Here is a 24,060-nt window from a genome sequence, read left to right as displayed (position 1 = left end):
GTGGTCAGTGGATGTGGTCAATTGGGTAACGGGTGAGGACTGTCAGTTGGGTGATCAGGGGATGTGGTCATTGGTGTGGTCAGTGGGTGTGAGCAGTGGGTGTGGTTGGTGGGTTTGGTCAGTGAGGGATGGTCACTTGGTGTGGTCTTTGTGGGTAGTGGGGGTGATCAGTGGGGGTGTGGTCAGTGGGTGAGGTCAGTGAGGGTGTGGTCACTTGGGTGGTCATTGCATTGTGGTCAGTGGGGTGACCATTGGGTGTGGTCAGTGGGGTGGTCAGTAGGTGTGATCAGTGGTTGGGGCCAGTGGGCAGTGGTCCTTGTGGTGGTCAGTGGGGTGTGATTAGTAGGTGTTATCAGTGGGGTATCGGCCTTGGTGTCTGGGCAGTGGGTGTGGTCAGTGGGTGTGTTCAGTGATGGGGGTGGCAAGTTGGTGTGGCCAGCGGCATGTGGTCAGTCAGGGTATGGTCAGTTGGGTGGTCAGCTTGTTCAGTTGCGTGGTCAGTGGATTGTGGTTAGTGGGTATGGACAGTGGGAGTGGTCAGTGGGAGTGGTCAGTGGGTGTGGCCATTTGGGGTGATCAGTGCTGGAAGTGTTGGAAGTGGGGTGTGGTCAGTGGCTGTGGTAGTCCGTGGTAGTGTGGTCAGTTGGGTTGTCACTGGGGGTGGAGAGTGGAGGTTGTCAGAGGGAGTGTGGTAAGCAGTTCTAGCCAGAGGATTTGGTCAGATAGGTTGCCATTGGAGAGTGGCCAGTGGGTATGGTCAGTGGTTGTGGTCAGTGAATGCGGTCAATTCGGTAGTTGGGTGGTGGTGGCCAGTTGGGTGGTCAGGGGATGTGGTTGTTGGTGTGGTCAGTGAAGGTATGGTCAGTTTGTCAGTGGAGTGTGGTCAGTGGGTGTGGTCAGTGGGGTGTGGGCATTGGTTTCTTGGATATGGGTGTGTTCAGTGGTTATATTCAGTTTGGGTGTGGTCAGTTTGGGGGTCATTGGGGTGTGGTCCATTGGTGTATTCAGTGAGATGTGCTCAGTGGAGGTATGGTAATTAGGGCAGTGAGTAGCATGTGGCCAGTGCCTATAGTCAGTGGGTGCAGTCAGTGAGGGTGGTCAGTGGATGTGGTCAGTGAGAGAACTTGGTGGGATGTGGTCAGTGGGTGTGGGCATTGGTGTCTTGGCAAAGGGTGTGGTCAGTGGGTGCAGTCAGTTGTTGTGGTCAATAGGTGTGGTCACTGGCTGTGGTCAATAGGTGTAGTCTGTGGTCACTGGCTGTGGTCAGTGGGTATGGTCAGTGGGCTACGGTCATTGAGGCGTGGTATGCAGAGGTGGCCTGTGAGTGTGTTTACTGGGTGTGGTCAGTGGTTGTGGTCAGTATGGGAGCTCAGTGAGGTCTGATCAGTGGGTGTTGCCATATGGGATAGTCAGTGGCATGGTCAGAGGGAGTGGTCAGTAGGAGGTGGTCAGTGGTTTTGGTCAGTGGCAGTGTGGTCAGTTGGGTGGTCAGTGGGTGTGGTCTGTGGGGTGTGGGCATTGGTGTCTTTGCAGTGGGTGTGGTCAGAGGGTGGTGGTCAGTAGGATGTGGTCAGTTGGTTGTGGTCAGTGGGGGTGGTCACTGGGTACACTGAGTGTGGTCAGTGTGAGTGGTCAGTGGGTGTGTCCCTTTGGGGTGATGAATGAGAAGCTGCTTGGCCAAGGCAAAAGGAGGCTCCCTGTGTGCCCTGCTTCCCTCTCCCTGAGCTCCTGAGAGCTCTGCAGCCCCTGCTGCCATCCCATCTGCCCAGGCCAGCACAACAGCCCCAGCCTTGGAACTCTCCAGTGCTGGGGCAGCCAAAAAGCTGTGCCCATTTCTGTTCATTCCTGCTCTGATGAGGATGGATCCTCAGCCACTTGGAGGCTGTTGATGAATTTTACTTTTCCAGAGGCCTATTCTTTCTTGAGCTCCTCAGTTCAGGAATTCAGTGACAAAGGTTCATAAACATTTGTTCAAAACACCAGAACAAAAAAGGCCCCTGGGAATTATTCAGTTCTCGATTCTTCTGTGGTTAATTAGAAAGATTTCAGAAGAGTATTCCAAGTAAATATACTATATTGAAAACAATACAGAGAGAACAGTTTTCTCCTGTTGTCTTTTCCTGTTTATAGATTGATATCAGCCATGTCCAAACGATATTGACCCGCAGCACCTTCTAATGCAGTCTGAACTGATACAAAAATCAAGACCCTTCATGGCTGACATGACAATTGGTCAGATTTTGTCCCCACACCCTCGCCACCATTTCCCTCATCCCACCCCTAGAACTTTTATGGATCAGGGACAGAGTTGCCACCTGGAGCAGGGCAGTGATTCTTCCCCTGTGCTCAGCACTGGTTGGGCAGGACCTCGTGTGCTGTGTCCAGTTCTTGTCTACCAATTTAGGAGGGACCTGGAGGGGCTGGGGCGTGTCCAGAGAAGGGTAACAAGGCTGGTGAGGGGTCTGGAACACAAGTCCTGTGAGGAGTGGCTGAGAGAACTGCGGTTGTTTATCCTGGAGGAGAGGAGGCTCAGGGGAGAGAGACCTCATCACTCTCTACAACTCCCTGACTGGAGAGTGCAGCCAGATGGGACTCAGGCTCTTTTCCCAAGGAACAGAAACAGGACAGGAGGACACAGCCTTAGGCTGAACCATGGGAGGTTTAGGCTGGATATTAGGAAATATTCTTTACTAAGAGAGTGATTGGGCATTGCATTGGATTGCCCAGAGAGGTGGGTGAGTCACTGTACCTGGAGGTGTTTCAGGATAGACTGGCTATGGCACTGAGTGCCACGGTCTGGGTAACAAGGTGTTGTTGGGTCACAGGTTGGACTTGATCCTCTCCAAGGTCTTTTCCGGCCTGGCTGATTCTGTGATGATTGTGAAACTGCAGGGCCCTGGGGAAGCAAGGGAACATTGTGACACTGCAGGGCCTTGTGGAACTGAGAGGACCAGAGTGACACTGTGTACAACATGGCACCACAGGGCCAAGGGGCCACTGTGACACTGTGGGGCTGCATGGAAGCAAGGAGTCCATTGTGACACGCTGGGTCCTCGTGGAACCACAGAGGCCACTGTGACACTGCAGGGCCTTGTGGAACCAAGGGGCCATTGTGCCACTGCCGAACCAAGGAGAGGCTTGTGAGAGCCTAGGCCCAATGGAATCAAGGGGCCAATGGAATCAAGGGGCCATTGCTCCACTGCAAGGACTTTTGGAACTAAGGGAACAATTGTGACACTGTGGTGCCCCATGGAACCAAGAGGCCACTGTGACACTGCAGGGCCTTGTGGGACCATGCAGAACATTGTGACAGAGCAGGACCTTGTGTAATTATGGGGCCATTGTGACACTGCAGGGACCCGTTGAACCAAGGGGCCAGTGCTGCTCATCAGGGACTCATGAAATGAAGGAAACATATTTGACACTGTGGTGCCCCTTGGGACCGGCAGGCCATTGTGACACTGTGGAACCAAGGAGAGCGTTGCTGCACTGCGAGACCTCATGGAACCAAGGATCCATTGTGACACTGCGGGGACCAAGAATCCAAGGGACTTTGTGACACCCAGGTGTCTCATGGAACTTAAGGGACATTGTGACACTAGGAAGTCTCATGGACTCATGGAGACCATTATGGCAATTTAAAGGACCTTGGAACTGTGTTGACATAAAGCTGGTGTGGGATTGTGGATCTGCTGGCGGGTAGGAGGGCTCTACAAAGGGACCTGGACAGGCAGGATCCAGGACTCAAATCCAACAAGGTGAGGTTTAACAAGGCTGAGAGCTGGGTCCTGCACTGTGGAAACAACAAACCCTGCAGTGCTACAGACTGGGGACAGAGTGGCTGGACATCAGCCAGGCAGAAAGGGACCTGGGGACACTGATGGACAGCAGGCTGGACATGAGCCAGCAGTGTTCCCAGCTGGCCAAAAAGGCCAATGGCACCTGGCATGGCTCAGCAGTGCTGTGGGCATCAGGAGCAGGGCAGTGATTCTTCCCCTTTGCTCAGCACTTATGATGCTGCGTCTCGAGTGCTGTGTCCAGTTCTGGGCCACACAATTTAGGAAGGACATGAAAGGAGCTGGAGCATGTCCAGAGAAGGGCAACAAGGCTGATGAGGTGTCTGGAACAAAAGTCCTTTGAGGAGTGGCTGAGGGAGCTGGGGATGTTTATTCTTGGGAAGAGAAAGCTCAGAGAGACAAAGTGGTGTCAGGGCACAGGTTGGACTTGATGATCTTCAAGGACTTTTCCAGCCTGGCTTATTCTGTGATTCTCTGAAACCACCCCTGGAACAGTTGCAAGATGAGTCCTGGGCCTCCTCTTCAGAAGGTCCAGTAGCCCAGGTCCCTCAGCTTCTCCTCACAGCCCCAAAGCCCATCCTGTCAGTCCTGCAGAGCCTCTCCAGCCCCTCCTCACTGCCCAGAACAGGGAGCCCCACACCCAGACACAGCAGCCCAAATGTGCCCTCCTGGCCTGTGGTGCCTCTGGCAAGGGAGCAGCACGAAGCACTGCAGGAGCCTGCAGACAATTCCTGAAGCACTTGTAGGATGATCCTGCTCCCCAAGAAATGTTCCCACGGTGACAACTCGGGAACTGAAATGGGGAGTGCAGCCATAGAGGAATGGCAAAATCAGGATGGGCTGTTTGCAGGGGAGGGGAAAGGATTGGGAAAGAGACAGAAATATGGATCAGGAATGAGGAAAGACAGCAAAGGTGAATCGAAGGAAATGCTCAGGACTGTGTGGGGGTGGCTAAAAGGCAGCTGTGGCTCTGAGCAAGAGTGTCTGCAGTGGGACTGAAAACTCACAGCTCATGGGAACAAACTTTTTGCCTGACTGCAGAGGCTACGACAAATCTGAATGGTTTCCCTTGTGTCCCCCAGCCCTTGCTGGCCCCAGGGGCTCATGGCATTTGTGCTCACTCAGCTCCATCTCCCCACAGCAGCACCATGGGGGTGCTGACGCCTGCTCTGTGCAGTGCAAACAGGGGCTCCTGAGCCAGTGCTGCCGTGTCTGTGCCTGCAAGGATGCAGCACCTGTGTGAGCTGGGGAGAGGCCAGGGCTGCAGAGGGGGGATGTTGTTGGCAGGTGCATGAGGACGCTCTGGGACGCTGCCCTGGGCTGTCCAGCGCAGTGGGGATGGATCAGCCCCTGCTCTGCTGCTCCTTGCCAGGGGTTTCCCCCTTGCAGGGACCTTGCAGAGCACCAGCCATGCTGTTTGCCCCCAGCCTGCCCACGGCCAGCCTGGCACTGCTCATGGGGGTTTTCTCTGCTCAGCATTGGCCTGGCCAAGTGTTGTGGAGAGAGCCTGGCCAAGGAGCCTGGAGCCCCCAGGCCCTGATTTGAGGTGTCAGAGCTGCCCCAGCAGTGCCCATGGCCTGTCCCTGCTGCAGCCCCAGCACTGCCACCCCCAGGGCTGTGCTCGGCCCCGAGAGCACTCAGGCCCTGCAGCAACACGAGGGACAGGAGGGCAGTGGGGCAGTGGCACGGGAGCAGCACTGGCAACACTAAGTGCTGCTTCTGCTGCTGGGCACAACTGCTGTGCCAGCACTGATCTGCCCCAGCTCTGCACACAGACATTGCTGCTGCAGCTCCAGAGAAGGGAACAAAAGGGGCATCTCTGGAGAAAACTTTCTGGCAGATCCTTTAGTCCCTCTAAAGCCACCAAGACACAGCCCCTCTTGACACAGTTTGTCACCACAGAAGGAAGGATAGAGAGAAACTGAATGAGAATTAGTACAAATAATGACATTTTTTAATGGACAATATGAAAAATGTAAAACAAATCAAAAGAACCTCTAAAACGAAACAAACAAAATCAAAAGAACCTCTAAAACGAAACTAACAAAATGTGTCAAAATTATTTTTATTCCAAGTGTTTTGCAAAAATTTGCCAGCAGTTTATTGCTTGTGAAATACCCCAGTCATCACTCTCCACACTTCAGCCTTGAGCTCCTGGTTCCTCAGGCTGTAGATGAGGGGGTTCAGGGCTGGAGGCACCACTGAATACAGAACTGACGTTGCTAGATCCAGAGATGGAGAGGAGATTGATTGGGGCTTCATCTGGACAAACACTGCAGTGCTGATAAACAGGGAGACCACAGCCAGGTGAGGGAGACAGGTGGAAAAGGCTTTGTGCCGTCCCTGCTCAGAAGGAATCCTCAGCACTGCCCTGAAGATCTGCACATAGGAGAAAACAATGAACACAAAACAGCTAAGTGCTAAACAGGAGCCAATAGCAAGAAGCCCAAGTTCCCTGAGGTAGGAATTTGAGCAGGAGAGCTTGAGGATGTGGGGGATTTCACAGAAGAACTGGTCCAGGGCATTGCCATGGCACAGGGGCAGAGAAAATGTATTGGCTGTGTGCAGCAGTGAATAGAGAAAGGCACTGGCCCAGGCAGCTGCTGCCATGTGGGCACAAGCTCTGCTGCCCAGGAGGGTCCCGTAGTGCAGGGGTTTGCAGATGGACACGTGGCGGTCATAGCACATGATGGTCAGGAGGAATAACTCTGCTGAAATGAAAAACACAAAGAAAAAGACCTGAGCAGCACATCCTGGGTAGGAGATGTTCCTGGTGTCCCAGAGGGAATTGTGCATGGCTTTGGGCACAGTGGTGCAGATGCAGCCCAGGTCAGTGAGGGCCAGGTTGAGCAGGAAGAAGAACATGGGGGTGTGCAGGTGGTGGCCGCAGGCTACGGCGCTGATGATGAGGCCGTTGGCCAGGAGGGCAGCCAGGGAGATGCCCAGGAAGAGGCAGAAGTGCAGGAGCTGCAGCTGCCGCGTGTCTGCCAGTGCCAGCAGGAGGAAATGTCTGATGGAGCTGCTGTTGGACATTTGCTGTGGCTTGGCATGAGGATCTGTAAAAAAGTAATCATGGAATAGTTCAGTTTGGAGAGACTTTAAATATCCCAGCCCAGCTTGGTGACTCTTTCCCCCCACTGCCTGGCCAGGGCTCTGCTGCCTGGAGCTGTCCCTGCCAGCAGCTGCTTCCCTGTGCCCAGGGCTGGGCCCTGCCAGTGCTGCCAGAGCCCAGCCTAGCCTTGGGGGCTCAGCTCTGCTCTGCATACCCCTCCCACCAAAGGGCACTGCCCAGAGCCATCTCTGCCTCTGCAGCCTCTGATGGCAGCCTCAGAGCAACCCCGAGGAGGCTGGAAAAGCGATAGTGATGCTGCCTGTAAGTGAACCTGTGCTGATTTCTCCCTTCACCTTGTTTATTAAGATGTAGAGAATTTTTTCTTTATTTTTTTTCTCAACCTGAACTGAGAGATGAATATCAGTCTGCTATTTCCCATCCAGGCAACCCAGGGCAGTAGATTTAATAACAGCTCCTGCCTTGCTATGCTCCCTGTATAATCTAATTCAAAATATTCTGGAGTGAAATGTCATGCTAGAGTCATGACACATGAGTCCTGAACAATGCAGCATCCTCACCACACAAGGAGAACATTTCCAAACATTACCAGCTGTCTTCTTCCACCCAGACCTTGTTCCCCAGTGCTGGGGCAGCTCCCAGGGCTGGCTGAGAGCTGTCCCTGGCAGGCAGCAGAGTCCCTGCCCCAGCACAGTGCCCTGGGCTGCAGGACCCTGCTCTGCAGCACAGCCCTGGGCACCCCTGGCTGCTCTAGACAAGAGAGAATCAGAGAATATACTCACAGAGTCTGTAGGCACTGGGATGTTCCAGCTTTAGGATATCTCTCCAGGAGCTACAGCTGCCTTGTCCTGCAGCCAGAGGCTTCCTGTGTCAAGGGCTGGGAGTGATTCTGCCCCCCATCACTTCTGAGCATCTTCCCAGCCCTGACTGATTGAAGCTCTCTGTGCCTCTGTGCTGTGCCTGGGGTGGCTGCAGGCAGAGCCTGCTCATCAAGAGAAATGTGCTTTTGAAGCTTTTCTTAATAGCTAGGATGGCACTCTGTGCCAGGAGCCCAGCCCAGCTGAGCAGCACAGACACAGTACAATGCCTTTTAATGACCCCCTTGGGGTTTGTGCTGAAGCCCTAAACATCAGTCCTTGAGAGGGAGCTGGAGAAACCTCTCAAGAACTCCAAGTCAGAATCAAACTACAAAGTTTCTTCAAGTTTTAATGGGTCCCATTGAGGGACACAACTGAGAAAGTGTCCCCAAACCACATTGGGAGTCAAGAACTGGAGGCAAAGATGACAGGTGGGGACAAAGAGAAGCCAAGTCTTGGTGCCCTGGGGCACAGCAGGGTCTGTGCCACCAAGGGCTGTGAGGACACACCTTGTCCTGAGCCACTGGGGCCTCCTGGCACAGCCCCAGCAAGGCTGGGCACTGTCACCCCTTGTGCTGCCCTCAGCATCCCCCCACATCCCAGTGGCCTCAGGGATCTGCTGGGACCAGTCCCTGGAGAGCCTTGGTCAGGAATGGCCCTGGGGGCTCCTTCATGCTCCCAGGGACTGCAGGTTTTTCCAAGGACTTTGGGTTTTGCTTTTGCCTTGGAGTCTCTGAGAGCTTTGTGCAATCATGGCCTCCAATTATCTGATTAATTAGTCTCATGAGATCCTTTGTCAGTAACAACACTCAGTGGGGCTTATTAATGCTTCAACGTACTTTAGTTTTTTAGGGTACTTTCCTTTTTCCTTCCTTTGAGTCTCTGAAAAAAATTTGTGCAATCATGGCCTCCAGTTCTCTCCTTCAAGAAGTCCATGAGGAACCTGTGGTGGGGATGGACCTCAGAGGGACCCATTAATGCTCTGAAATGCTTTGGGTTTTTCTTCTGACTTTGATTCCTGGAAAGGTTTGTGCAATCTCCTTTCAGGTGTGAGGTTCAATGTCTCAGCACCAAAGGCACCATGAGGCTCACTGGGATCAAGCAAGTCCTGACAAAGCAAGTCCTGCCTTGATTTCCCTCTGGTCTGGTGCACTTCATTAGGGAGATTCCCTGATACTGTTATGAAGAAATATTTCAAAGAGTGTCTAAGAAATTCACATTCCTGTTTTAAGGGGTATAGTTTATTACTGTTCTCTTTAGAGCAGAGGTGATGCAGCATTCTGTGATTGGTATTGAGTCCATGTTCTCTCCTTAGGAGGTCCGTCCTGCTCAGAGAAGCTGTGTCTTGAGGTCTGACCCACTGTGGACAATCTTGCTCCACATTCCCCAACCCCATGTTGTCTGTCCTCATTCACCTGGGACCTGCTTTGCTGGATAACTGACTGCAGTCGGGCCAAAAGATGTTTTCTTAGTTTTTTTAAGTAATCCAAAACTTTTATGTTTCCCCATCGAAAAGAGATACACTCCTCAGGTGTGTGCCAAGCCCAAGGTGCCACCAAGGAGGTTCCCCTTCTCCAAGGCAGAAACCTGCAAGGAATGTTTGAGACCTTTGCACTCCTTGGTTCCACAAGGCATTACTTTGTCACTATGGACTCTTGGTTCCATGAGGTTCCATACATTCACAATGGATATTTGGTTCCATGGGGCCTTACAGTGTCACAATGCTCTTTTTGGTTCCATGACACTTTAATCTGTCAGGTGGACTTTTGGTTCCTTGACATTCAGTACTTTAAAAATGACCTCTGTAGTTTCAAAGTCTCACAATGGACCCTTGGTTCCATGAGGTTCCTCAGTATCAAAAAGGAATCCTTGGTTCCATATGGCCCCACAGTGTCACCACAGTGTCTCCTTGGTTCCACAAGTCTGTGCAGTGTCACAATGCCCCGTAGGTTTCATGAGTCCCCACAATGTCTCAGTGGACCCTTGGTTCCATGAGTTTCTTTAGTGTCACAATATTCTCCTTGGATCTGCAGTGTCACAATGGTTCCTTGGCTTCACATGGCCCTGCTGTGTCACAATGAACCCTTGGTTCCACAGTGTCACCTTTTTCCTGTGACAACCACCAGCAAACCCCACAGCCAGGGCCAAGTGCCTGGGAAAAAGGAGGAGGCGGGGGGACATTTGGAGTGATAGTTTTCATCTTCCCAGGGCACAGTGCTGTGGGGTGGGGCCCTGCTGTCCTGGAGATGACTGAACACTGGACTGCCCATGGAGGGGGGAAGAGACAACAACCTCCTTCCTTGGAACTACAACAGTAGAGAGGTCAGGCTGAAGGCTGGGTTTAAAAGACTGTCAGCAGCACAGGTAAACTCAGTCTGAGAGGAAAGATGTGTGCTAATGTCTTTACAAATCATTTGATGGGTGAAGGGATGGGTGTTAAGGTCTTTGAAATAGATCATAAGGTTTCTACTGACTTTGGACAGCAGGTTTGTTACTGGGCTCAGACAGATGGGCTCCTGAAACAGACAAGGGTCTGCACAAGGCTGAACTTCTGAAATTTTGGGGGGAAATGACAGGTTCAAGGGGGGATATGGAACAGCAGGTCTGGGGAGGCTGTACCTTCCTATTACCTCAGCCAATGGGGAAAGGAAGAGGGCAACATGCAGCCGGGAGTTTAGGATAAAAGGAGGCTGCACCGCCTGAAACCTCGAGAGAGAAAAACCCCGAGAGCGTGTGCTCCAATGAACTCTCTCCATTTATTCAAAAGAAGTTGAAGGACTCCTCTGTCTCATTTTTGGACATAAATTTCTGGCATTTCTGGATTTTCTTGAGAGTGGCAACATGGAATCTCATGGAACCAAGTGTCCACAGTTCCATGGTGCAACGACATAGAGCAATGGAGACCATTGTGTCACAATGGGAACACATGGAACTCCATAGTGACACTGCAGGGCCTCATGGAATGCAAGAGGTCATCCTGATGAAATGGAAACTCATGGAGCCAAGTGTCCACTGTTTTACAGCAGGTCCTCATGGAATCCAAGAGACCATTGTGATGCACTAGAAATGCATGGAATGCATTGTGACAAAGCTGGGTCTGATGCAACCGAGGAGACCATTGTGATGCAATGAAACCTCAAGGAATCAAGAGTCAAATGTCAACACATCAGGCTCTCATAAAACTAAAGAGAACATTGTGACACAATGGATTCTCATGGAACTGAATCCCCATTGTGAGAAATTGTGACCTGATGGAAACACTGGGACATCTCCAACCTTGGAGGAAGCAAGTGTCCAGTGTGACACAGCACAGCCTCATGAATCACAGCAGAGCACAGTGATGCCATGGGATCTTGGGGAACCAAGAGTCAGCTGTAAACACAGCGGAGACTCATGGAACCCAGGAGATCATTGTGATTCCACACTGTCACAATGGAGCCCTCCTTCTGTGAGAATCCATTTCCCCACAATGTTCTCCTGGGTTCCAAGCTGTGCCTCAATGGCCCCTTGCTTCCACAAGCCATGGCACAGTCCCACTTGTCCCTGGGTTCCATGAGGTTGTACCATGTTCACAACTGACACTTGCTTCCATGAGATTCCATTGTGTCACAATGGTCCCCGTGTTTCCATGAGGCTGTGCTGTGTCACAATGGAGACTGGATTCCACAAAACCTGGCAATGTCCCAGTGGCACCTGTGTCCCATGAGGCCCCACTTGGTCAAAGCAGATCCTTGGATCTGTGAGATTCCAGGTTGTCCCAATGGTCTGCTGAGCTCCATGAGGCTGTGCTGTGTCACAATGCACACTGAGTTCCATGTGCCCTGGCAACATCCAAGTGGAACCTGGCTTCCATGAGGCCCCACAGTGTTTCCAGTTGACACTTAGTTTCCCCAGACTGCCTTGTGTCACAGTGCTCTCCTGGGTGCCATGAGGCCCTGCTGTGCAATAATGGAGCCTTGTTTCCACTGGGCCTGGCAATGTCCCAGTGGCACCTGTGTGCCATGAGGCCCCATTTGGTCAAAGTAGATCCTTGGGCTGATGTGGATGAGGGTTCGTAGAAGAATTCTCAGGCAGGTGCAAAGGTGAATACTTTATTGCAAAAACCAGGCCTTTTAAAGCAATGAGACCATTATCATTTGCACTGTTTTAAAGCATAACAAACATACTGGCTTACCTTCTGTCCATCTGTAATTAAAACTCCCTCAATTGTCATCTCACCTTTTGCTGCTTCTTTTGCCTCTCTGTCTGCCCACTCATTTCCTTCCTGCAATTCTGAGCTCACCTTCTGATGTGCCTTAATGTGCATAACTGGTACCTGCTCAGGTAGCTGAACTGCTTCCAGTAGCTGCAATATTTCCTGCACATTTGACTTTTTTTCCCTTGTGAGTTTAACAGTCTGCTTTCTATCCAGATGGCTCCATACACATGTACAACTCAAATGCATACCTCAAGTCTGTATAAATATTTATTTTCTTTCCTTTGTGATTTCTTAGACGTGGGTTAGAGCGATTATCTCAGCTTTTTGTTCAGAGGTATCTATTGACAAGGGTCCAGACTCTATTACCTCTTTGCAGGTGCTAACTGCATACCCAGCATGTCACTTTCCACTGATGACATCGCTGCTTCCATCAGTGAACCAGATTCTGTGTCATCCAAAGGGGTGTCCTTCAGATCAGGGAGGCTGGAGTAGGAGGCTTCAATAGTCTCCAGGAAGTCATGATGCACAGGTTCCTCTTGATTTCCACTAAGGAAAGAAGCTCAGTTGATAATGTTAGTTACAACTACCTCTACATTGTCTTGTTCCACCATGATGTCTTGGTATTTCAGGAACCTTTGTGGGGAGAGCCAGTGCCTGCCCTTTACTTCCAGGACTGCAGACACTGTGTGAGACACCAGTACAGTCATTTTCTGTCCCAAGGTGGATTTGTGTGCATCTTGAATATTCAGCACCACTGCTGCAAGGGCTCTGAGGCATCCCGGCCATCCCTTGGTTGTTGTGTCCAGTTGCTTGGATAATTAAGCAGCTGCTCTCTGGTATGGACTCAGGTCCTGGGCCAGTATCCCCGGGGCAATTCCCTGCTTCTCACAGGAAACCTGAAAGAATGGTTTACTTACGTCTGGGAAGTCTGAGAGCTGCAGCTGACATTACAGCATTCTTCAGCTGGTGAAAGGCCCACGTGGCCTCTTTTGTCCACTGGAGGCCTCTGTTCCCATTTGCAATGAGCACATACAGGAGTTTTACAAGCAACCCATAGCTGTGTATCCACAGCCTACACTACCCTGTCATTCCTAAGAATATCCACAGTTCCTTTGCTGTCTGAGGTTTTGGGGTTTGACATATCGCTTCCTTGTGATCTTGACCTAGAGTCTGTTGTCCCACACGAATTTCATAACCCAGATAAATTATCTTTTGGTTCACTACCTGGGTCTTTTTCTTTGATGTCCTGTATCCCTGAAGTCCTAGAAAGTTTAGGAGGCTTACTGTCCAGGCTACACATGCCTCTTTCATCTGGGTGGCTATGAAGATATCATCCATCACTTCAGTAACTTTTCTCCTTCTGGGGAAGCCTCCCAGGATTCCAGATCTTTGGCAAGTTGTTCCCCAAACGGAGTAGGAGAGTTTTTAAATCCCAGAGGCAACACCATCCATGTGAGCTGGGATCTGTGCCTACTTTAGAATTTTCCCATTCAAATGCAAATTTTTTCTGGCTGTTTTCATGGAGAGGGAGGCAAAATAAGGTATTTTTCAAGTCTAAAATGGTAAACCAAGTAAGCTCTGGTGTTAGGCACATTAGCCAAGTGTATGGGTTTGCTACCATGGGATAGAGATCTTCAGTTATTTTGTTAACAGCCCTTAGATTCTGTACTATCCCATATGACTCATCTGGTTTTTGGACTGGTAAAATGGAAGTGTTGAACTCAGATGGGCACTCTTCTAACAACCCTAATTGCAAGAAGTTTTCAACTATTGGACTAATTCCTTCCCCGTCTTCCTTTTCCAAGGGGTACTGTTTAATTCTAACTGGTTGTTTTCCTTCCTTCAGTTTAATTACTACAGGAGGTGCATTTTTCACCCTCCATGGTACATTGGAGGTCCAAACTCCCATAAACACTTGATTTATTATTTCTTCACTAAATTCTCCCTCCATATGAGCAGCTGTTAACATTAAAATTAATGCCTCTATGTACTGTTCATCATTTACCTCCAGAATAACCTCCACATTTTAAAATTTAATGGTTACTTGCAATTGTTCTAACAAGTGTCTCCCCAAAAGTTGTCTCAGGAAACTGGGCAGATAGAGAAATTTATGAATATCCTATTGCTTTCCAAGCCTATACCTTAATGGTTTGCAAAAATATGCTTTTTAAAGTTGGCCAGTCCCTCCTATTACTGTAATATAATCCTTCTCCACAGGTGCCATAGTTTAATTCAGAACTGAATATGTTGCCCCCATGTCAACTAGAAATTCCACCTTTTTTCCCTTTCTCCCCAGCTTTAACTTACAACCAGTGGATCTCCTTCAGTGAGATCTCCTGGTCCTCCTCAGTCTTCTTTCACATGTGCAATCACTTTTCCCTTTTCCTGGTCTCCCTTTTCCTGAGGGTCACTCTGTCTTCATTCTGGACATTAATTTTTCCAGTGACCATATTTCTTACAGATCACATGCTGGTCTCTGCCCAAGTGGGACAGACCTTGTCTAGGTGATCCCTGTCTGCATCTTCCTCTCTCCCTCTCACTTATGACAGCTACGAACTTCCTCATTCCTTGTTTATATCCTTCTTCCCGGTTACTAAAGACTCTCCACACCTTGTCCAGCAGTCTCTCTAAGTTCCTCCCATCCTCCCCCCGAAGTTTTGGAAGTTTACATCTTATGTCATCCATAGATTGACCCAGGAATAAATTGACAAGCTGCTGTATCCCTACATCAAACCCAGGGTCCAGTGATGTGTGGCAGCCCATTGCATCCCTTAATTCATCGAGGAATTTGGATGGTGACTCAGAGGGCCCCAGCTTGATTCAATATAAAGCTGACCAATTTATGGTTTTGGGAATGGCCCTTTCCATCCCCTTTGCAAACCACTCCTGATAGCTTTCCAACTCTCTCAATTCAGCTGATCTGTTTGGGTCCCACCGTGGATTTTGGAATGGGAAATAATCTTTCACATCCAATTGCCGGGTTTTGTAATAATCTTCTGCCAGATCCACTGCTGTTTTTATAATTAATTATTTTTTGGTCTTGGTCACTGCATCCACTAATAATTGCATATCGTGCCAATCTGGATTGTGTTGTTTTGTTATATATCGCAGATATTTACCAGTGTTAACTGGGTCACTGCATAATTTTTAGCAACCTTTTCCCATGCCTCCACATTGATTGTGGAGAAAGGAATTTTAACCAATACCATTTCTCCCTCTGGTCCCACTGCCTTTCATACAGGTGCCTGAAATATCTTTGTTGTCTAGTCGGGTGTGTGGTCAGAGGAGAGTCTGCATCCTCTGAGTCTGCATCCTCATCCTCATCCCTTTCCTGTCTTATGTGGGGAGACTTGAGCAAATTGTCCTCCAGATCTCGCTCCTGAGTCACAGTCGGGTAAACCTTATCTGATTTTGTACATCTCTGCCCTATACTGCACACTGAACAACACCACTTAAGCTTTCCTCTCTTATTCTCCTTCTCCTAGGGCCAATACCAGAGGGTCAGATGGAGCCTTGATCCCACAGTCCCTCTGCCATTCAGGGTCATCTCAAATGGAGAAAAGCGTATCAGCATATGATACCTCTCCCACTTCTCTCCTAAGAAGTAGCACGAGCTGTAATAGTGTGTTACAATCCAAAGTTCCACTAGGTGTCCACTTTGCTCAATTGTCCAATTTATATAAAGGGGCACGAGTCCTTGCAGAATCTAATAAGGTCTCTCTGTTTTCTGAATCCCCTTGCCCAGCAACATCTTTCCAATGTGCAATAATACAGCCTAGTGGACTGCCTTTAGGGATCCCCTACTTTGTTCAGTTCCCATTACCTCCTCCTTCTTGTCCTGTCCCATTTCCACCCAAATCTCTCTTTGCAATCTCTCACAGTTCTTTCCCAATCTTCCTCCCACACACACGCCCAGGTTGCAGGGATTGAATGTGATTTGCCACAAACTTTAGGATCTCAGGTTCAAAATCAGCTTGGTTAGGATGCCTCCATTTACACTGAGGGCATAGAGCTTGCCGTCTATCAGAGGAACAATACCAACGTTTTTCACAAGTCCTACACTGTAACAGTAACCACGCGGGGTGCCAAACTCTAGAAGCCCCAAAATGCCCCATAACACCAGCAAAAACAAGCTATTCCACTTCTCTCTTGAATGTCCAGATCCTCTTACGTAGCCTGTTCCCAATCCAAAGCTACCAACCTCCCTGTTGAAGTTCTATATATACCTTCCAGATAAAACTGAGCATTTCCTCTTTCTATACAATAGTTCACTGGATTCAGAAATTCCCAAGGATCCTGCCCAAACCACTGAGGGAGGGGGATCCTTTCTATTCATCAATTCAAAATATGCTCAAACCACCACACTGTAATTCTGACAGTCCACAAATATGAGCCCCTTGTATCTTAAATTCCCAAGGGTCAAAGGCACAGCACTGCAGGTAGGAAGTTCCTTTAATTTCTCTTGCCAAGCTCACATTGTCTTTTCACCCTACAGTGGTCCGGTTCCCCTCCATATTCAAAACTCTCCTGGTTCACGCTGAAGCCACATGGAAAGAGCCTGCCTACACAGCTGGGCTCTTTCAGCTTGGGGTTGATCTTCAACAGCCACTTCTGAGCAAACTAAAACAAAGCAGCCAACAACACAAAACAGAAATTACCAGTTTGTTGCAATTATAACTTTTGTCACAAGTTGGCTGCATTACTCTAAAATACACAATCACCAGCAGTGGCAGGGGACTGGTTAAGCCAGAACACCAAGTGTTACAGGAAATACCATCCCCCACAAACAGGCATTCCCCCCACACAACCCGAATCCCAAAGCCAAAATCACTGCAGGAAAGGATATCTCTCTATTAAGGGACTGTGATGAATGTGATTTGTGCTAACTAAATTGTAATTATATTAGCAAAATTGTTGCTCATACCAATGGAAAATAATTGTTACAAAGCAAAAACGAAAAGGAACAAAGTAGATCCTCCAGATGTTCGGTGGCAATATTAGAAGCATGTAGGTTTAATAACAGCATCTAGAAATAAAAAGTTTAGACTTTCGAATGGGCCAAATTGGGATGATTCCAGGCACTGGGCACTTAGATGTGGGAACATATGCTTAGTTACATAACCCCAAGCTTAGTGTGCTTGCACTACCTGCAATGTTAAACAGCAGACATGAGGAAGACACAGAGACTTCACTGGAAATAAAGACCCCTGAAAGGATGAGAGACCCCTAACTACTAATGGAGCATGCACAACATGACATAATGATGTTGATTTTGGGTATAGAACCAGGAAAAGCTTTTCAGAACGTTCTGTATTAACATACAGTATGTAAGTGAGATTTTTAGCTTGATTGTTTTGGTATGGGAGGAAGGGCTAACCCCTATCCGTTCCCCCGGTCAGTGTAACCCCAGTTGGTTTTGCTTATGCTTTATTTGAACCTCAATTATACTAAATTACTCACAACCAAATTTTGTATATACTCAATTATATGTATTTAATATACTTTGGTTATATTAATTTATATATAATTGCTGCTCTTTAAAATTGCAGCTAAATTTAATCTTGTTGTTTGGTTAATTGGACAAATAGAACATCATTCACAATTTGGTGATGAAACCAGGGAACTCAGTCCAAAGGAAGAGCAGCTAGTTTTGGGAAAGAGCTTTCCACCATTTGTTAAGGTGGTCCCAAGACTAGACCAGGCTTTCTTGGAGAGGGAGTTCCAAATTAAAATAAAGCATAAGCAAAAGAAGCAAGCAATAGGATGCACTCTAAAAGAAGGCTCCTGGAGGAGTGCCAGCAAAAGGTAAAGTGCCCAATATCTTGTGCACAAATACAGTGTGGGAAAACAGACTGTGTAAGTACCACGGGGTTGGGTAAAGCAGGGGCAACTGTGTGCTTGTGTGTGAGAGGGAGGAATATTTGAATGGTTCGATAGCTGAAGCCAGTGGGGGCCTCCCAGTACCAGGTTTTGTGTTCTCCGTGAGGAGGCTGGCCAGGAAAAAAAGAAAGAAAAAGGCAAGAACAAGTGAAGACGTCGGGAGGGACTGGAAGGGAAGGTCCCAGCCTGAGAAAGAAAAAGTCTTTAAGGAGAAGAGAGCTGGCTAACACTTGAAGAGATGATTTTTGAGGGAAGTGACTAAGTTCAGTTAAATTATCTTCTAGAAGAAAAACAGATGGAAATTGTATGTGGTTAAAGGGTTTGAAGAAAGTGTCCGGAAAAGTTAGGGAAAACAGATTGAGAAGGGAAATTAGAGAATTAGGACAGAGACAAGTGGTTGGCAAAAGATAAAATATTGTAAATATTTTATGTGTAAATATTGAATGAGAAAGTTGAACCACTAAACAAGTGAGGGAGAGCACGGGACATGAAGATATATGGGATTTCTTGGTCTTTTGCCGCCATAGATGGGTCAGAGAAAGAGTAAGACCTCTGACCAAGTGGTTGTGAATTATGAGAAAAATTCACAAGAACACGGTATGCCTGGGAACCAAGAGGGGGGTTCCCAGAAGGGGAGCAGTATTCCTCAGGACAGTCCACTGGGGATCATGTTACAATACTGGGGTACAAGGGAATCCCAAAGAGGAAAAAACAAGCAGAAAATTATCCATTATTGTATGTTGGAATAGACGAAGGAAAATATCTATGCAGATAATTTATATTGGGCAGAGTTTAAATCATTTGAAGATTAAATTTGTCAAGCTTTAAATCTCTTAGTGATTTCAAAAGAACCTCCTAACCATGAGAAAAGTAAATATGCAGCCCTGGGGAAGGGGTGTAATTGCAGCCTATATTAGAAATCTTGTTTACAATGGAAGAGAGAGAAATGATTCAACAGTCAGAAATAGAGGCTTGGAATGGAGATAAGCAGGGGCCAGAACAGGGAGATCAGAAATGGCCTCTGGGAGATCCAAACTGGAGTAATCAGGAGCTGGAACATGGGCAGAATATGAAGGATTTCAGGTGGATGATCATCCAAGGAATTCATGTGCCTAAGGGACAAAATATAGGGAAAGCTCTGATTGAGCACCAAGAGAAGGATGAGTTCCAGACATAACGGCTAGAGAGACTAAGAAAGGATTTGCAATTATACTTGGGCATAGACCCTGATATAGCAGCAGGGCAGGTCCTTTTGAAAACACAATTCATAGCTAAGTCTTGAGGGGACATCAGGAAGAAGCTGGAAAAATTGGAAGATCAGCAGGATAGGGGGCTTCAGGAGTTGCTATGGGAAGCGCAAAAAGTGTATGTTAGAAGAGATAAGGAAAAACAAAAAATAAGAGCCAGGACTCTAGTAGCAGCAGTCAAGGAAACACAAGCAACCACAAACACAGAGAACTTATCAGGTGTCTTGGGTTGCAGAAATACAAAACTCTGGATTCTATCACCATGTGTTGAAGCTGGGTAGGGTAGTGACTCTTATCTCTGTGGCACATATTATTTGCTCATGGGCCATCTTTAAGACTAGGTGGGGCAATCATCTTTATCTTTTCCACAATCCATCCTCCCTCCAGGAGGATATCATCTGCTGCTGGGCCATCCAGTCCCACTATATGACTGATAAAATTACATCATCCCATTGGAAGATGCTCCAGCCAAGGGGAGGAGCCAAGCCTTTCCTACCCTGATAAAAACTGAGATTTTGAACAACAAGGTACCTTCTTTCCACTGGATTCCAGTGGAAAGCCAGACCTTTCCATATCATCTCTGGACTTTCAGAGGAAAACTGCACTTTTTCTACAGGAGCACTGCTTCAGCTGAACCACATCTGTCACTCCAGGAGGACTGCAGCCACCTTTTTATTGGACTGCTACCAACACTCTGACTGACGGGGTGTCAGGTTGTATTTTGACTCTGTCAGTGTTTTGGGATTGTTCTTTGTAATACTGTATTTCTATTTTAATTTTCCTAGCAAAGAACTTTTATTCCTAATTCCCATATCTTTGCTTGAGAGCCGCTTAATTTCAAAATTACAGTAATTTAGGGGGGGGGTTTACCTTCTCCTTTCAAAGAGAAGCTTCTGCCTTTCTTGGCAGATGCCTGTCCTCCAAACCAGGATACAACAAACCCTTGGTTCCATGACCTTCCCGAGCGTCACCATGGTCTCCTGGGATCTGCATTGTCACAATGGACAACTGGTTCCATGGAACCCTGCTGTGTCACAATAAAGTGCCATGAGGTTCTGGAGTGTCACAATGATCTCCCTGGTTCCACGAGGCCTTGGAGTGTCACAATGGCCCCTTGCTTCCATGAGTTTCCATAGTGTCACAATGGTCTTCTTGTTTCTGCAGTGTCAAAATGGACCATCAGTTCAATAAGGTTCTTATGTCACTGGTCACTGGTCTCCTTCGCCCTGCTGTGTCACCATGGGCCCCCTTGGTTCCAGGAGTTTCTGTGCTGTCAGTAATGGTTCTTTTGTTCCAATGAGGTGCTGCTATGTCACACTGGACCATGGGTTCCATGAAGTTCTCCAGTATCACAGTGGCCCCTTGGATCCATGAGGTCCCACAGTGTCACCATGGTCTCCTTGGATCTACATTGTCACAATGGACGATTGGTTCCCTGTGGCATTGCTGTGTCACAATGGTCTCTTTGATTCTCTAATTCCCCTCAGTGTCACAATGGAGCCTTGTTTCTGTGAGGCTGTGAACTGTCACAATTGTCGCCTTTCCATGAAGACAGTTGGTTCCATGAGGATACAAAAGCTTTGCATAGACACTGAGCAACAACTTCTTAACACACCTGGGGAAAACTGTCTGCATTCAAGAGAGAGGTTCAAGGTGATGATGGCACAATCAATTTCCATCTGCAACAGAGATCAAGGGAAAGGATGGGGACAGAGAATTCAGTTGGAAGACTCAGAGAATTCTGCTTACAGAGATAATTTCTGGTTATACTGTAGCTTGTAGAAAGGTGATATCATTCCAGGCAGCCTATATTGAGCAACTGGCTCCTGAGTGGAGTTTGTTGTTTAGGCTTTTCCCTGGCCGGCTGCACACGCCCATCTCGCTGTGCCCCCAGCATTTCTCAGCCCAGCATTGCTGTGCCCTCCCTGGGCTCCCTGCACCCAGCGCTGCCGGCTCCTGGCACACAGAGCCATGGCATGGCCCAGCCTCAGCTGGGACACCTGGGCCACCAACATTCTGCCCTGGCAGGGACTGTGCTGCTTCCTCACCTCCAGGCTGAACCTTCCAGGCTACACTTTGGGCAGATTTCCTTCTCTTCCCGCTCCCCAGGAAAGCTCTGTGTCCTGCTGTTCACAAAGAGAGAAGGGCTGGTGGGAGATGTGGTGGTCAGAATCTGTTTGGGGTACAGTGACCGTAAAATTTTGGGTTTTTCAATGTTCTGTGGAGGAAAGAGAGGCATCAACAAAACTTCCACACTGGACTTAGAGTGCGCGGCCTTTGGCCTATTCAGGATGCAGATTTGGGGATAACTGAATCAGATGTGTAAGAGTCAGTCCAAAGTTTTCTCTGATCTGCCTCAAGACCATCATCACAGACTGAGACCTCAGGATGCCACCCCTCCCTCTGGACCTGTGTGGGAGCCCAGGGCGTACCCCTGGCCTCCTTGGGGGTCTCAAAACCCCCCTGGCAAGGGTCTGAAAGATTTCTGAGTGAGTTCCTGGTGTCACAGGTGCTGAATTCTAATCCCTGGGGGAAGTTGTCAGCACAAAGAAATTGGAAACAAGCTACTAAAATTAGTAAAGTGTAAATTAGACCTTCAGAATGTAGATAAATAAGTTTTTTTGAATATTTATGATAAGGAACACGTGGCCAAGATGGAGAATTTGAGGGGTGGACACCTTTTCCTCCTTCTTTTCCATGTCATCCATGTTGGGTGACACGTTGGCACTCTTGGATTTGATGGGGTCAGGGCTGGACCATTTAATAAAATTGTATTGTATTGGGAAAATTCTGTAAACATGTAATACATAGTACAAACTATATTAGATAAGCCCTGCCCTCACCAGGCAGATTCCACCAGACCGCTGCTGGCCAGGCAAAAAGTCCCTGAGATAAGAATTAATAAACAATCCTTGGAACAAGAGAAAATCGTCTCCGGCAATCTCTCTTCAGCTGCTTCAGAGAAAACCAGGGTTTGAACCACCTCATGTCCCTCTGGGGTGATCTTGGGGAAAAGGAGAAACCCCAGACTGGGACATTTCTGGGTCAGAAATTTTGGGAATTTTGGAATTTTTGGGATTTCTGGGTCAGGAATTTTGGGAATTTTTGGAATTTTTTCTGGGTCAGGAATTTTGGGAACTTTTGGGATCTTTGGGTCAGGAATTTTGGGAATTTTGGGATTTCTGGGTCAGGAATTTTGGGATTTTTGGGGCAGCCCCACCTCCACCTTGCTGGGCAGCTCTGAGGGCGGCTCCAGGGGCTGAGGGTGGGGGAGGGGCCGGAAGCAGCGACCCCAAAACTGGAGCAGCTGAGAGGGGAGGGGAGCTGGGGGAGAGAGAAACAAAGAACAGGGTCAGGAAATGGATCTGGGGGGCAGGGAATCTGTGGGGCAGGAATGGGGTCAGAATCTATGGGGCAGGGAATGTATGGGGTAGGAAAATCTATGGGGCAGGAAATGTGTAGGGCAGGGAATGGAACCCATGTATGGAACAGGGAAATCTATGGGGCAGAAATGAGATCAGTCTATGGGGCAGGGAATGTGTGGGGCAGAAATGGGATCAATCTGTGGGGCAGGGAATATGTGGGGCAGGAATGGGATCAATCTGTGGGGCAGGGAAATCAATGAGGCAGGAATGGGATCAATCTATGGGGCAGGGAATCTATGGGGCAGGGAATCTGTGGGGCAGGGAATGGGATCAATCTGTGGGGCAGGGAATGGGGTCAGAGGGGGTGGGGTAGGGAAATATATGGGGCAGGAATGTGTGGAGTAGGAAATGTGTGGGGTAAAAATGAGGTCAGAAAAATCTATGGGGTAGGATTGGGGTCAGAACCTGTGGGGCAAGGAATCTATGGGGCAGGAATGGGATCAACCTGTGGGGCAGGGAATGTGTGGGGCAGGGAATGGGGTCAGAGTGGGTGGGGCAGGGAATCTATGGGGCAGGAATGGGATTAATCTGGGGCAGGGAATGTGTGGGGCAGGGAATCTATGGGGCAGGAATGGGATCAATCTGTGGGGCAGGGAATGTGTGGGGCAAGAATGGGATCAATGTATGGAGTAGGGAAATCTATGGGGCAGAAATTAGATCACTCTATGGGTAAGGGAATGTGTAGGGCAGGGAAAGGGATCAATGTATGGGATCAATCTGTGGGGCAGGGAATCAGTGGGGCAGGAATGGGATCAATCTGTGGGGCAGGGAATGTGTGGGGTAGGCAATCTATGGGGCAAGAATGGGGTCAATCTATGGGGCAGGAATTGGGTCAATCTATGGGGCAGGCAATGTGTGGGACAGGAATGGGATCAATGGGGAAGGATCAGAATCTATGGGTCAGATTTGGGATCTGTGGGGCATGTTTGGGGTCTATGGGATGGACTTGGGGTCTAAGGGATGGATTTGGGGTCTGTGGGATGGATTTGAGGTCTCAGGGTGGATTTGGGGTTTATGGGATGGATTTTGGGGTCTATGGGATGGATTTTGGGGTCTCACCATGGCAGGCTGTGTCCAGCAGGTCACTTGGGGGGCGCCGGGATCTGTGGGGCAGCTCCACCGGCCCCTGGAGGTCACTCAGGGTCACTCAGGGGTCACTCAGGGGTCAGAGGTCACTCACCCTTGCCCTGCAGTCCCTCTAAGGCTCCTCCAGCCCCTCCTGAATTTCCTGGGCTGGGATTTGGGTCTGGTGGTCCCAGCGGAGGTGGGGGCGGGGGGAAGGGGCCGGTGCTGCTGGGGAGGGGGTGGGGCCAGCACTGGCAGGGGGAGGGGCAGAGGCAGGAGGGGCGGAGTCTCAGGGGGGTGGGGCCTGCAGGAGGAAGAGGAGCAGAACAAATTCTCAATTTCCAAATTTTTCCCAATTTTTTCCCCAATTTTCCCAAATTTTTCCCAATTTTTCCCCCATTTTCCCAAATTTTCTATAATTTTTTTCAATCTTTTCCCAATTTCCAATTTTTCCCAAATTTCCCAATTTTATCCAAATCTTATCCCAATTTCCCCCCCTATTTCTTTCCTAATTTTCCCCT

General features: G+C 48.8%; 2 protein-coding genes across 2 annotated transcripts in view; both read right to left on the bottom strand.

Annotated features, from left to right (window-relative positions):
• Positions 1–24,060, bottom strand: part of LOC306815413 (serine/threonine-protein kinase pim-1-like) — a gene marked incomplete at its 5' end in the record, with an annotated part of 78,293 nt that overhangs the window by 29,477 nt on the left and 24,756 nt on the right. The window lies entirely within an intron of this gene.
• On the bottom strand, positions 5,898–6,830 carry LOC306815409 (olfactory receptor 14I1-like; the record flags this gene model as incomplete). The annotated part of the gene is made up of 1 exon (XM_079331970.1): positions 5,898–6,830. One exon carries the CDS (start codon positions 6,828–6,830, stop codon positions 5,898–5,900), a length of 933 nt encoding a protein of 310 aa, XP_079188096.1.

The sequence above is a fragment of the Erithacus rubecula genome, assembly GCF_903797595.1.
Source record: "Erithacus rubecula genome assembly, contig: scaffold_131_arrow_ctg1, whole genome shotgun sequence".
NCBI lineage: Eukaryota > Metazoa > Chordata > Aves > Passeriformes > Muscicapidae > Erithacus > Erithacus rubecula.
The sequence above is the reverse complement of the archived record's forward strand: the minus strand, read 5'-3'. Positions and strand labels throughout refer to the sequence as shown.